Source organism: Myotis myotis, unplaced genomic scaffold (assembly GCF_014108235.1).
Source record: "Myotis myotis isolate mMyoMyo1 unplaced genomic scaffold, mMyoMyo1.p scaffold_m19_p_5, whole genome shotgun sequence".
In the NCBI taxonomy this organism is placed as follows: domain Eukaryota; kingdom Metazoa; phylum Chordata; class Mammalia; order Chiroptera; family Vespertilionidae; genus Myotis; species Myotis myotis.
Window position 1 is genome coordinate 109,878,942 of NW_023416357.1, and position 13,520 is coordinate 109,892,461.

At 51.0% G+C, this 13,520-nt stretch overlaps 1 protein-coding gene across 1 annotated transcript; it reads left to right on the forward strand.

Annotated features, from left to right (window-relative positions):
- Positions 1-651: 651 nt before the first annotated feature.
- Positions 652-12,783, forward strand: ZP2 (zona pellucida glycoprotein 2). Its single transcript, XM_036309489.1, has 18 exons — positions 652-799; positions 895-974; positions 1,768-1,851; positions 2,219-2,313; positions 4,119-4,271; positions 5,285-5,326; positions 5,470-5,634; positions 6,369-6,465; positions 6,556-6,737; positions 7,418-7,544; positions 8,847-9,028; positions 9,106-9,197; positions 9,289-9,413; positions 9,517-9,706; positions 10,846-10,981; positions 11,050-11,146; positions 11,777-11,857; positions 12,638-12,783. The coding sequence occupies exons 1-18, from the start codon at positions 693-695 to the stop codon at positions 12,781-12,783; spliced, it is 2,181 nt and encodes a 726-aa protein (XP_036165382.1). The 5' UTR covers positions 652-692.
- The last annotated feature ends 737 nt before the right edge of the window (positions 12,784-13,520 follow it).

Here is a 13,520-nt window from a genome sequence, read left to right on the forward strand (position 1 = left end):
ATACAGCCTTAAAGTGATAATGGAGATCATGTTTAGTATGGAAGCAGGTTACAACACAAAGTTTAAACTCTGATCTCAGGTTGAGGTTGTTTTTTTAAGTGTGTATGGTGTTTGTAGAGAAAATCCATAAAGTTATACACCTAAATATTAGCAGTGGTGGAATTAGGGGTAACTTTTTCTTTTTCTCTCTATGTACCTGTAATTGCCAGTGTTGATTTGCAGTGAGTTTAAAATGGTAGTCAGTGGGGAACAATGCTCCACCCACTTGTAGAGCTAGTTCGTGCAGGGGCCAGGGGCCCCCACACAGCCAGCAGGCGGGGCGTGAAGGAAAGGGCTCTGCTTAGAGGCAATGTGAACACGAGGTGTTCTTTCCTCAATAAAGCCCATCCCCCTCTTTCACTGGACATTGGAGTTGTAAATATTTTGTCCAAAACATGTTAATTTTCCTGTGTTATGGAGAAAAACACCAATTCACCCACCTGGAGCCCATTCCAGGGAACTCTGGCTTCCCGGCTGACCTGTGAGCAGCTGGTGGACTAGCCTAAGGCAAAGGCAGGGAAGGGCTGGCCTCTGCTTCCAGGCCTTTCAGAGAGAAAGCTTTCCCTCCACCCATCTCAGCTGGGGGCTGGAGAAGATTCAGGTGTTTCCAATGGGGAGTAGGCGGGTCCCAGCCAGCTTCCTGCTCTAAAAGCATGAGCATCCACCCCCTGCCTGGCTGGTTTGTGGGCGACTGGGCCATGGCGTGCTGGCAGAGAGGAGGTGGTGGGAGTCCCTCAGGCTGGCTCAGGCCAGGCGGGAGGTGAGTGATTCCTGGGGCAGAGGGAGGGGACACCATGACCTTGTCTGGTAAAGTCCATTCCTTAACTCTCTCTCCCACCCCCTTCTGACCTATAGGTCACTTTCCCTGTTGTTATCCCTTGTGATTCTGGTGCACTCAACAGAGGTTGCGCAGCTGGGGACTTCCGCCTTCTCAGGTACACCGCCTGGGGCAATGCCCTTCCCACCCTGAGCAGGATGCAGCCGGGGGCCAAATGGCCAGGAAGCACAAACATGGGTGGGATGGTTTCCATCCCCCTTTTCTTACCCTGAGCAAGTCACTAGAATTTTCTGTAGCCTACCTATGGCTTCCTATAGAATGAAAGCACTTGCAAAGACATCTGCCCGCTGCCTCACGCTTCATGGCATCCAAAGAACACAGAACGCCACCTAAGGCCCTCTGAGAGCAGCAGTCCTCAAACACCGACTCATGCTTCAGGAAAACAGCAACGCGGCGGCCGAATCAGAGCTGTTCCACCTGAAATGAGCGTTTTTCGAAACTTTCACCTGAGCTAGAGGATGCGGAGTAGCAGGTTATAGGCAGAATTTAACCTTAGGAAGCGACCTTGAGTTTACACAGGGCCTTTTTTAAAGCTTCAAATTGAAGAATCTTTTAGACAAAACTTTTGTTCTCCAGTTCTTCACAGACGTGCAGTCCCTACTCCCCACCTCGTCAGCGTCACTGTCAGGGCCCCAGCCTGGTTTCCGCACAGGCGTTATCCTAAGCCAGGTGTACCCCTGGGAGCTCGGCAAGCCCTGGCACTTGCAGTGTCTGGTATCACACTGAAGTGTGTCCTTCCCGCTAAGGTGTGCTCCCCACGGGCGGCGGACAAGCTCTGCCTCTCCCAGCTAGTGCCTCCCTTGATGCCTGTGGGAGAGGGAGGCCCTGTATACTTCCGTGGGAGTCACGCGCCTATAGTTCAGAGGCCCCAACTCTCTCTTTGTCTTCAGGTACTGTCACTTGCCATGAAGATAGAATGACAGTGGAGTTTTCAAGCGATCTTGGCACTGAGAAATGGCATGCATCTGTGATGGGTTGGTAATGAGTGTATTCCTAGCTTAGTCTTACTTAGCAGAACACCTGGGCTCGAGGCCAGCCCCATTTTTCATAAACTCTGGAGCAACGCATCCAGTTCCCATAATGCCATGGGGGCACTTGCTTTGTATGATGTCTCCAAGGGTGGAAGACGTGTCTTTCTCTTACCTCAGAATCTCCGGGGAAACTTTAGCTGTGGGTCACAGCATCTCTCAAAGCTCAGGCCACATCACGCAGACAATAAAAAGTGAAGTAATTAAAGTGCCTTAGGAATGGATCGGCAGTCTTGGCTCTGAGGCTTTGGTTGCTTCTGTCGCTGAATGTACTTCTTGGCCACCCCTCTCTAAATTTCTCTGGCTTCTGTAGATCCCTTTGGTCTTGAAATGCTGAATTGCACTTATGTCCTCAACCCAGAAGAGCGCACCCTACAAGCCCCCTATGAGACCTGTACCAGCAGAGTGGTAAGTAATTGCTTTGAGGAGTGATTTGGGAAGTAGTAACCTAGTAGGTACTAATACTACCCTACTTGCGAAGAGTATAGGCTTTGGACTAGAACAGTGTTTATCAACCAGGGGTGACATTTTTGTTTGTTTTTTGCTTTTGTCTACATGGAGGACATTTGACAATGTTTAGAGACATTTTTCAGACATTCTTGGTTATCAAAACTGGAGGGGAGGAAGCTGGCACTGGCATCTAGTAGATACAGGCCAAGGGTGCTGCTAAACAGCCTATATTGAATAGGATGACCCCCCCTCCCCCCCATAACACAGAATTATCAGTCCTGGAATGCCAGTAATGCTGAGGTTGAGAAACCCCGAGTTGAGGTCTTGGGCTTGAGTCCTGGCTCTGACACTCTGGCTGTGACCTTGGGCAAGTTAGCTAACCTTTCTAAGCCTCTGCTTGCCCATTGGAAAATGGGGGTTGTGGTACTCTCTCCACACAGTATCTAAAAGTAATGATCTAAAGCAGATCAGGAGTTGGAGCAGCGCCTGGCTACAGCAAATACTCAAACAGGAGCTACTAGTGTTTTTATCTGTGACCTCATGGGAAATGGGAGGCCATTATGGTGCTGACAAAGAGACCCTCTCTGCCAGTGGTTCTCAACCTTGGCTGCACATTAGAATCACCTGGGAATCTTTTTAAAATCCTGATTTCTGGGCCTCATCCTCCGGAAATTCTGTTTCTTTGTTATGGGGTGGGGCCACAACATGAGTAACAAAGAAACAGAATTTCTGGAGGATGAGGCCCAGAAATCAGGATTTTAAAAAGATTCCCAGGGGATTCTCATGTGCAGCCAAGGTTGAGAACCACTGCTCTATGCTATCAAAACAAGCGTTGGAAAGCAAGCCGCAGCTGAGCAATAGGGCTTCCTCCGTTGTCAGGCACCAGTGCTGCCCAGTGAAGGTTATTGGGGGCAGTAAAGCAACCTCTCTAAGCAGCTCTCAAGCTTGAGCGTGAGGAGAATCACCTGGGGACTGGAAAGTAACGGCTTCCCTCCTTTAGTTGATGATGTAGACCTGGGGTGCCTCCTAGAAACCTGCATATCCAACAGGCCACTTGCTCTGACCCCACAGTGAAGAGCCAGCAATTAAAATGTTCACCTCCTAACCTTAGGAAGCTTACAGCTGCATTCCTGTAGACCAGGGGTCTGCAAACCACACCTGTGGGTGCCAAGTCCAGTCCATGGTGTGTGTGTGTGTGTGTGTGAGAGAGAGAGAGAGAGAGAGAGAGAGAGAGAGAGAGATGGTCCTCAAGCTAAGAATGGCTTTTATGTTTTTAAAGAGTTTTAAAAAATACATATTAGAAGTTACATATGGCCTACAAAGTGTAAAGTATATACTAACATTTAACAGAAAAAGATTGTCTGACTCCTACTTTCAACCAAGTTCCTTAAGGCAGGGAAATACTCAAAGATGGCTCTCCCCGCACCCTGGCTGCTACACTGATGCTTTATGAGTATTTGAATGACTTGGTAGAGGCCCCAAACCAGCCAGGACTGTGACTTACGGTAGACTGACACAGGGTGAGAATAAGAAGAAAATGAAAACTGAACTTCAATCCCTGAAGTTCCAGGAACTGTTCTCTGCCAATGTATGCATTCTGCTGGGCTTTCTCACGGGCTGGCTGTAGTCTTCCGGTGTCCGAATGAGGGACCTTCCAGAACCTGCCGTCCTGGTGACCACTCCACGGGTCAGACGGCATCTGGAATCTCCTTTCCCACGGAGGTCCCAGCACCTCGTGTTCTTACAAAACCATTTGCACACAGCTTGGTCAGCACCAGATGACCATCAGGTTCATGGACAACAGTGCTGCTATGGGACGCAAGGCTTTCATGTATCAGGTCAGCTGTCCAGCTGTGCCGGCCGGAGGAGCCCAGGAGCACCCAGGATCCACCCTGTGCACAAAGGATTTCATGTCTGTGAGTAGAGAGGCCGACAGCTTCTCCCACAACCCACCCAGAGGAGTGTGATGTCTAGACAGAGTCGGGCTTAGCAACAGGGTCAGAATTGCGATCCTGTATTCACTACTTATTGGCTCTGTGGCTTTGAGTTGATATTTTAAACAAACCAACTTTTTGTTTCCAAGCCCCTACGTGGGAGAAAATAACACTTCCCTTGCAGTGGTTCTCAGTCTTCCTAATGCCGTGACCCTTTAATACAGTTCCTCATGTTGTGGTGACCCCCAACCATAAAATTATTTTCGTTGCTACTTCATAACTGTAATTTTGCTACTGTTATGAATCATAATGTAAATATCTGATATGCATGATGTATTTAGGCGACCCCTGTGAAAGGGTCATTCAACCCCCAAAAGGTCGTGACCCACAGGTTGAGAACCGCTACCTTATAGGGTGTCTCTAAAAATGCACTGAGAGGACACACACGGGCTTAGCACACCACGCCTGGCCACAGGAAGCTACAAGCACATTTATACTTTCTTGACAAGCTAAATACCTATCAGGTGCCAGGCACTGTGCCAGGTGATAGGATCCAGTAAATGAGCAAAACAGCCCTATCACACACTCATGGATTTCATAGTCTAATGTAGCTAATTTCGACAACAGAAAGATAAAAGAAATATCAGTACTTTATTATAACAATAATGGAACTGCATGGCTGGACATAATACTGGATTCCTACAGACTTAGTACAGCTGTGCATTGAAGAACTGAGTGTCTGAACTTACAACTGGAAGGGAGCTTAGATCTTCCCATTGCCGTCTGGTACCAGGAGCCCTAGAGGCGAGATGATGTCTAAGGACACAGTTGGGTTTATGTCTGGTCCTGCACTTGTCCCCCCCGCCCCACACCCAGGCCTCGGTGTGGGAAGCACACACAGCTGTTCCGGGGGCCTTCTGCCTACTGTCAGCAACCTGATTCAGAAACTCTCCTGCAAGTCACAGCCTCACATCACGTGTTTTTTTCCCTTCCAGTTTCCCTTTTATGGTGTTCCTGGCATGGCTGATGAAAATACGGTATGAAAATCATTTTAATATACAGACATAAGTAGCCTTTTTTCAATATTAAAGGTAACAAACTTCAATCCTGATGAAAATGTTAGACAATAGCCTTGGAGGTAAGGGGAGCACAGCCCTCTAAGTGACACTGTTGCCTTTAGGATCTCCAGCAGCAGATGGGATGGAGCATTGAGGTTGGTCATGGTGCAGGAGCCCAAACTCTGACCCTTCTGGAGGCCATGGTGCGAGGATATAACATTCTGATTGACGACTACAAGATGACCGTGCAAGTGCCATTCAATGCCACCGGAGTGAATCGCTACACGGTGGGTGTGAGTCTTTTTGTGCCCCACCCAGGCACAGACCACTATTTTTAAATCCAAGCATGACCTCAACCATGTCTTCAAAGTAATTGAGAACACAACTCACTCAACAGGCATCGCAGTCTTACTGGGGGCCACGCACTGCGCTGTGTGCTAAAGACACTGGTGAACAGAGATGGCCCTTACTTCCACCCGTTCTCCCTCGTCCCCAGAGATCTCAATCTGCTATCAAATATAGAGCGGGAGTCCACTAAAGTTTCCCAAGAGTTAGGTTCTATTAGTGTTATCGTTCTCCTATACTGTCTTGCAGTAGGGACCTGTGCTCTTCGAGCCAACAGGAAAGACTCAGTGGTAAATGAGCTAATATGTCAAAGGGCTCAAACACCACATTTTAGCAGGAACAGTCCTGTACCATCAGGTTGCTCAGTTTTGTAAGCATTCTCTCCGGATGATGATACCATAAAATAGTCATAAAGTAAGAGCAGCTTTTGCTCAGACCCAGAAATGATCAGCTACAGGCCATCTCAGTAGACAACCCTAGCTTGCCAGATATTAAAAGCACAAACATTTAAAACTAGAGAACCTGGCAGAACAATCATTGTACAAAATGCCTGAATTCTACTTAGGCCAAAATAGTGCCCAGTACTTGGGTACATGCTTGCCTTGACTATTCTTCTAGCGTTGTTTAGAAATTGAATTAAAGCAAGGTCTCTGATAATGTTGTCCCCGACCCCCAGCAAGGAAACAGTCATCTCTACACGATGCCTCTGAAGCTCATCCATGTAATTTTTGGACAAAAGACCATTATATTAGCACAAGTGACTTGTCTATCAGGTAAGGTCCAGGGGCCAACTCCAGGGTGGAAGACATTGTTCTGGGGCTTCATCAAAGCTGACATCCACACCTGCCGGTCATGCCCTCCAGGTCCTGTGACCTGCAATGCCACGCACATGACTCTCACCATCCCAGAGTTTCCTGGGAAGTTAAAATCCGTGAGCTTTGGAAACAGAGACATTGCCATGAGCCAGCTGCATCGGAATGGCATTGGTACAGAGGCAGCAGGTGGCCTGAGACTGCACTTCAGCAAAGCTCTTCTCAAAATGAAGGTATGTTGCCTTGTCAACCACTGAGTGTGGGAACCTGACCTGAAACATGGTCTCACAGGTAACCCTGACATGGCTGATGACTTGCCCGTACGTTACAATGGCCAGTGTGGCAGTCCAAACTCTGGGAGGCCTCATTTGGTTGCTTTGCGTAAGTGAATTCCCCAGTAACTGAAGTTCACTTGCAAACATCAAGCCTTTTGAACCTCCACAATAGAAGCTTACCTCAGTGTTTCTCAGCACACTGAATAGTAAAAACTGCTTCCTAGTTTCTAATGATGAGTGTCTTAGGCCCTCTTAACCCAGGACGGCTTGAGCCAAACAGAGGGTCCCAAACTGCCGTCCTGACTGATGCACGGCCAGGGACACAGGCACTGGGTTCTCCTTTGGCATTTGACCTAGTAACTCGGCGTCAGTGTCTAGTACAAAGAGCACACAGTGCTGGGCACTTGAGGGCATGAGTTTAAAGCAATGAACGTCCCGTGGAGGGAAGCATCCTGACACAGAAGTGACAGGGTCTCTCGTCCTGGCTTAAAGGGAAACCAAATTAAGTCTGGGGTGCATGCTGCAGGGATTCCTGCCTCCCCCGCACCCCCCCACACACGTTGCTCCGGGCCCATGGGATGGTCTCCGGACCCACATGGTGGTCTCTGATGCTGATCGACATTCTTCTCCCGTTTCAGTTCTCAGAACGGTGCCTGCCCTATCAGTTCTACTTACCTTCACTCAAGCTGACTTTTTCCTTCCGAGGGGAGATAGCATCCATGGTGGTTTACCCCGAGTGTCTCTGTGAGTCCCCAGTTCTAACAGGTAAAGACCTTTGAGCAATGGTCTCCACGTCCTCTGTTCCCCCTTAGCCCTTCCTGTGCCTGCGGGAAGAAGGGGCGTGGTTTACACTCTGCACTGCTTACATGTCCAGGAAAGGAAAGGCTGTCAGACCAGAGGCGCCAGACCAGCTGCTAGGGTGGGGCTGCGAGAGGGAGCATTTCCAAACGTGCCCGCGGGTAGGCCCAGGAGGATGCTTCACATCAGGAGCCTGAGCCTGTGGCCCAACCTGTAACTAAAGAGATTAGAAAAGTTTAAAGACTTTCCCGGAACTCCTGCCAATTTCTCAAAAAGAGTCAGGGATGGCTTTCCTCCCGTGCAGCATCGCCTGGGCCCTGGGCTGCTGTTACCCACTCCCCACCTAATCAGGACAAGTCAGAGAGGGACGATGCGTGCCTCCCCAGCCACCCTGAGTGTGTGAGTCCTGACAGAAGGGACATAGGACACCAGGCATTGCACTTTAAGTCACAAATAATTGGACTCTTAAGTCACGTCAGCCCTCCTCGGGGTTTTCTGTAGATGTCTCGCCCCACATGGCACTTCCTTCCGTGTCTCCTGCTCCCTCTTCCTTTGAATAAACTCTCTCTGTTCAGACAAAGCAGCTCCACCGTTGCCCGGGACCTTAGGGTCTCCCCTTGTAACTCAAGCCACTTATCAAGGTATTTTTATTTTGAATCTTAGAGGACGTTTACTAAAGCTGGGCCAGTAAAACAAGGGAGGGCCTAAGGCCGAAGGAGAGGGACACGGTGGGGATGTGAGACTGGGCTGGGCTGCTCTGGCTCACTAAGAGGTCAGAGAGAAGGGGGCCTTGTGGGGGGGTGGGGGGTGTGCCCAGATGAAGTGCAGCTGCCCTGGTTGCAAGTCTCCTGGGGTCCTCTAGCGGAGATGCAGCTTGTGCGGGAAGAGGGAGAGGGGAGGAGGGGAAGGCGCGGGTGTGTGCTCCTGGGAGGGAGAGGGCAGGCCCCAGACCTTCCTTCTGAGGGCTTTCAGAGGTGGGGCATTTAGAGGAGGATCTCAATAGCACATTTAACAGCTTTGTTGAGGTACCAAAATGAGACTTTTTTCTCTTAACTTCATCTGCCCTTGGGTGTGGTTGGCGAAGGGCACTAATTGGATTTCTGCTATCTGTCTCCCTAAGTATTTTCCCCAAAGACTTAAGACACATGGGGTGCTGCCTGGTGAAACCCAGGGGACTCCTCCCTCACACTCCAGGCACAGGGAGGGTGGCATTGCCTGGCAGAAGACCGCTTATAGGCTCCCAGCATCTCACAGCCACTCTCATTACAGGCGAGCTGTGCACCCAGGACGGGTTCATGGATGTCCAAGTCCACAGCCACCACATGAGCCCAGCTCTCAGCCTGGCCACCCTCAGAGTGGGGGACTCCTCCTGCCAGCCCCGCCTCGCAGCGGCGCCCCAGGGGCTGGCGCGGTTTCGCATCCCCCTGAACGGATGTGGGACGAAGCTCCGGGTCAGTGAGCGGGCAGCGCAGGCCGAGGCTGAGCTGAGCGAGCTGGTGCCCACTCTCCAACCTTCTCTCACCCTAAGGTCCAGGACGGCGAGGTCATCTATGAGAATGAGATCCGCGCTCTCCCTGCCAGGCTTCCTCCACGCACTGTGTCCAGAGACACGGAGTTCAGGTGGGACAACTGCCACATGGTTGTTTCGGCTCCAGCGTAACTCCGAGCAGCTCTGTTAACCTAACACTCCCCGCGCCCCCCACACCCTCAGAGTGACAGTGAGGTGCCACTACCGCGCGGGGGCCGTGCTGGCCAACACCAGCGTCCAGGGCCTGCCTGCTGCGGGGGGCTTGGCGCAGCCTGGCCCACTGGCCTTCCTCCTACGGGCCTACCCAGGTGAGCCATTGCACCCCGGAACCCGCCTTCCCCCCACCCCCCCACCCAGCATCTGCCCGCACAGCCCGGGCGCCCTGGGCCTGAGAGGCTGCTGCGCTTCCAGACCAGTCCTACCTGCGCCCCTTTGCGGACGGGGACTACCCGGTGCCGCGACACCTGCGCCAGCCCATCTACCTGGAAGTGAGCGTCGTCAACAGGACCGACCCCCACGTCAAGCTGGTCCTGGGCGACTGCTGGGCCACGCCCGCCGCCGACCCCGCCGCTCTGCCCCGCTGGACGGTGGTCAAGGACGGGTAGGTCCCTCCCAGGGAGCCCGGCGAGCCCGGGGTCAGGGTCAGTCCCGGGCTCACCTTCCCCAGAGGCCGGGCCGGGCTCCTCCTACCTGCGGAGAAGGCCGCCCTCTGGTCCCTACCCCAGAGCGCCAGGCGGGCGTGTCCTGCGCGCTGTTGGCCTTCGTCACTTCGAGGGACTTCACAGGCAGTGGCTCTGCTTCCTAAGGAGCCCAGAGCCTACTTGGCGAGATGGTGCGACTGGGCGCCATCTGCCTCTAGGCCTGAGCTGCCCTGGCGCGGGCTCCGCCTGTGGGTCCGCACCTCCTTTTTCCCCAGCTGTGCCCTCTGTCGCTAGGCTCCTCGCCTCTGGGGACAGCCCTGTGGCCACGGAGCCGTGCTGCGTGCAGCGCTCCTCCACCCATAAGCCTGTCCAGGGTTCCTTCTCCAGGGAGTCAAGTCAGGCTGAGCCCCTGCTCCCCGACCCTGCGGACTGTTCTTTCCTTAGCACTTACCACCTAGCACACTGTGGTGTTGTTTTTAAACCTCACTTGAGAATATGTTTTTATTGATTTTAGAGAGAGAGAGAGGGAGGGGGACAGAGAGAAACATTAATGTGAGAGAGAAACATCAGTAGGCTGCCTCTGGTACACAATCCGACTGGGGATTGAACCCACAACCCGGGTATGTGACCTGACTGGGAATCCAGCCCACAGCCTTTTGGTGTAGGGAACAGTGTTCCAACCAACTGAGCCCCCCCCCCCCCCTTTCCCCAGCACACACACTACTTTTTTTATATCTCTCACTCTCTGCTAGCATCTAAAGACTTCTCTACCTTTTTTGTCGCTGACATATACTAACTGCCTGGGACATAAATAGAAGAATCCAGCCAGTGTTGTCTGAAGACACACATATCAATCTTGTAGCTCTTGTGTTTAGCTGGCAAACAGATAGGTACTTAAATTGTATCGATACAATTTTGATAGCAGGAAAACCAGCACATGCTCCTAAGGATTGCATGGGTACTGCTGAGAGGCCAAATCAGAACCAGGTGCAGTAACACGTACACCAGTGGTCCCAACGGTGCGCATGTGACTTCATCTGGGCAAAAGCTGAGTTGCCCGGGGGAATGGCTGACGTCCTCCCTGGCACATGCCTCCTAGCTGTGCATACAACCTGGACAAGCACAGAACCACCTTCCATCCCGTTGGCTCCTCTGTGACTTACCCTGCCCACTACCGGAGGTTCGACGTGAAGACCTTTGCCTTTGTGTCAGCTGCCCAAGTGCTCGCCAGCCTGGTGAGTAATTAACAGCCACGGGCGGGGCTGTGGATGCCTGGACTCACCTCTCCCTCCTGCCGTCCCAGGTCCACTTCCACTGCAGCGCCTTCCTCTGCGATCAGCGCTCTCCCCACTCCGCTCTGTGTTCCGGGACTTGCCCTGCGTCACCGAGAAGCAGGCGAGGTAAAATTTCAAGTCCTCATTACTGTGAATTTACTCAAAACAAGCCTTATTTCAAAATTTAAGGATGAGGCCTCATTCTTTACCTACTCAGAGTCCAGGAAACCGTGGCCCAGTCGGCCTTCCCGTTTGAGTCTGACATGGGCACGCTCTTGAGCAGCCAGTGGACAAGTCTGATCTTTTACAGACATGACTCTAGAACAGCGTGGGCAAACTACGGCCCGCGGGCCGGATCTGGCCTGTTTGAAATGAATAAAACAAACAAAAAAAGAGACCGTACCCTTTTATGTAATGATGTTTACTTTGAATTTATATTAGTTCACACAAACACTTCATCCATGCTTTTGTTCCGGCCCTCTGGTCCAGTTTAAGAACCTATTGTGGCCCTCGAGTCAAAAAGTTTGCCCACCCCTGCTCTAGAAGGTTATTCTTCTTGAGTCTCGGTGGATTCAGACGTAAAATTCTTCAGGAGCCACTCTGTCCTTAGGAAGGTGCATGCCCTATCCTGCCAAGGCCGCACACTGCCCAGCAAAGCAGGGGCGCCACAGAGGGCTGCTCTGGGAGGCCTGTGGACACACCGCTTGGCACTCGTGTGCACTAGTTCAGAGCTCAAACTCTATTACCTGTCTCCAGCCACAGGGGCCACTGAAGAAGAGAAAACAATAAGTCTGCCGGGACCCATCCTCCTGTTGTCAGATGACTCCTCGGGCAGAGGTATGGACCTGGAGCCGAGGGCCCTTCCTGGCTGCTAGTGCGAGGCTGTGCGTGACATTTCATTATGCGAACATAATGCGTGCTCACCTCTGAACAAGAGGAGAGCGACAGTCTCTTCCCAGGGATAGCTTCTGCTTTCCCAAGTCCCCTTTAACACAGGGGTCATATAGTCTCCCTACAGTTCTATAGCTGCTTTTAAAATCTGTATCTTATATCTGTACAGAGACCTACCTCACTGTTAATAGCTAACTAGATTTCCATCTAGGTACCTCCAGTTTTGTCACTCATGCCACATCAGAAGCCTCTTAATTCTTTGCCTGCTATATAAGAACTCCAGGATATATTTCTAGAAATAGGATTAATGGGTCAGAAGGCATGTACCTTGATACTGCCAAACCCAACTTACTAATATCTTATAGCCTCATCCCAGATGGTCTTAATTTTAGGCCTACAATTTGAAATTAAGCCGTCTTTAATCCCTAATATCCTGGGAGAGCTGTTGGTCCAGGACATTGTGTTAGACAACAGGCTGGGACTGTGAGGTCCTTTTCAGCCACCTGAGTGTAGGTCAGTAAAAGCAAGTGGGAGCGACACTGAGTGTGGAGAGGAGGCGCTGGTGCAAGGGTTAAAGCTGGACCCTGTTGCCAGCTTCCCAGAGGAGTACTTTGAGGGTTCATTTCTCTCCTTCTCTGGGGAGCCCTCATATGTAAAGCTTCAGCTTCAACTTACGCTTATGATTTAAACATGAGCTTAAGTCTCGGATGTCTGCTTCTCTTCCAGACACAGTAGATGCTGAAGGGCACGGAACTGCTGGATATGTTGCTTTCAAAACCATGGCGGTTGTAGTTGTCTCCGCAGGTGTGGTAGCAGCTCCAGGCCTCGTCTTTTACCTGCACAAGAAAAGAACCAGGACGTTAAATCAGTGATTGGATTTTTAATAAAGTGGTGGCAGTGAGCCTCTTGCTTTGCCTTCTCATTATATTAGACTAGAGGCCCGATGCACAAAATTCATGCCAGAGTAGGTTTCCTTCCCCCAGCTGCCGGCACTGGCTTCCCTCTGGCACCCGGGACCCAGGCTTCCCTCGTAGTCCCGGCTTTATCTAGAAGGACGTCCAGAAGGACATCCAGTCTAATTAGCATATTACACTTTTACTACTTTAGATAAAGTCCAAGGACTGTTCTTCTTTAGAGTGGGTGCTGTACCTTCCCATAATCCTCTGAGCAGTTATGGTCTGTGTGGACGTGAATAAGGAAATTGATGACTCCATTGCTTCTTGTCACTTAGTTTTTTCTGACTCCCATCCCCAACACTGGCAGAGAATTTAATCAACGGTGGGGTTTAGGAACAGCTCCCTCTGGGGGTGCATTTAGGTGACTCAATGCCTTCTACTCCTTTAATATACAAGATGTGGGGGAGGGGCAAAGAAAGCCACCCCCAACCCTTGGCATAATTTCCCTTCTCTTTAAGGGAAGGAAACCAGGTGTTCTACTTAGGAAGTATTTTCTAACTCAGATTACTCTTTTAAATAGGTAGACAGACAACTTTCTCTGAGAACTTAGAGATTTAGCCAAATTCTCCCATGTACTCCAAATCCAATTAAAGAGCAGAAGAGCCCTTTGGAGGAGGGTAAGGAATACTATAAGGGTCCATTTTCCTGAGGTG

Coding starts and splice junctions, on each gene's coding strand:
- ZP2 (XM_036309489.1), top strand. CDS start 693: ATGAGCATCCACCCCCTGCCTGGCTGGTTTGTGGGCGACTGGGCCATG. Junction 975..1,767: donor GGGGACTTCCGCCTTCTCAG/GTACACCGCCTG, acceptor CTTTGTCTTCAG/GTACTGTCACTTGCCATGAA. Junction 6,466..6,555: donor ACAAGTGACTTGTCTATCAG/GTAAGGTCCAGG, acceptor CATGCCCTCCAG/GTCCTGTGACCTGCAATGCC.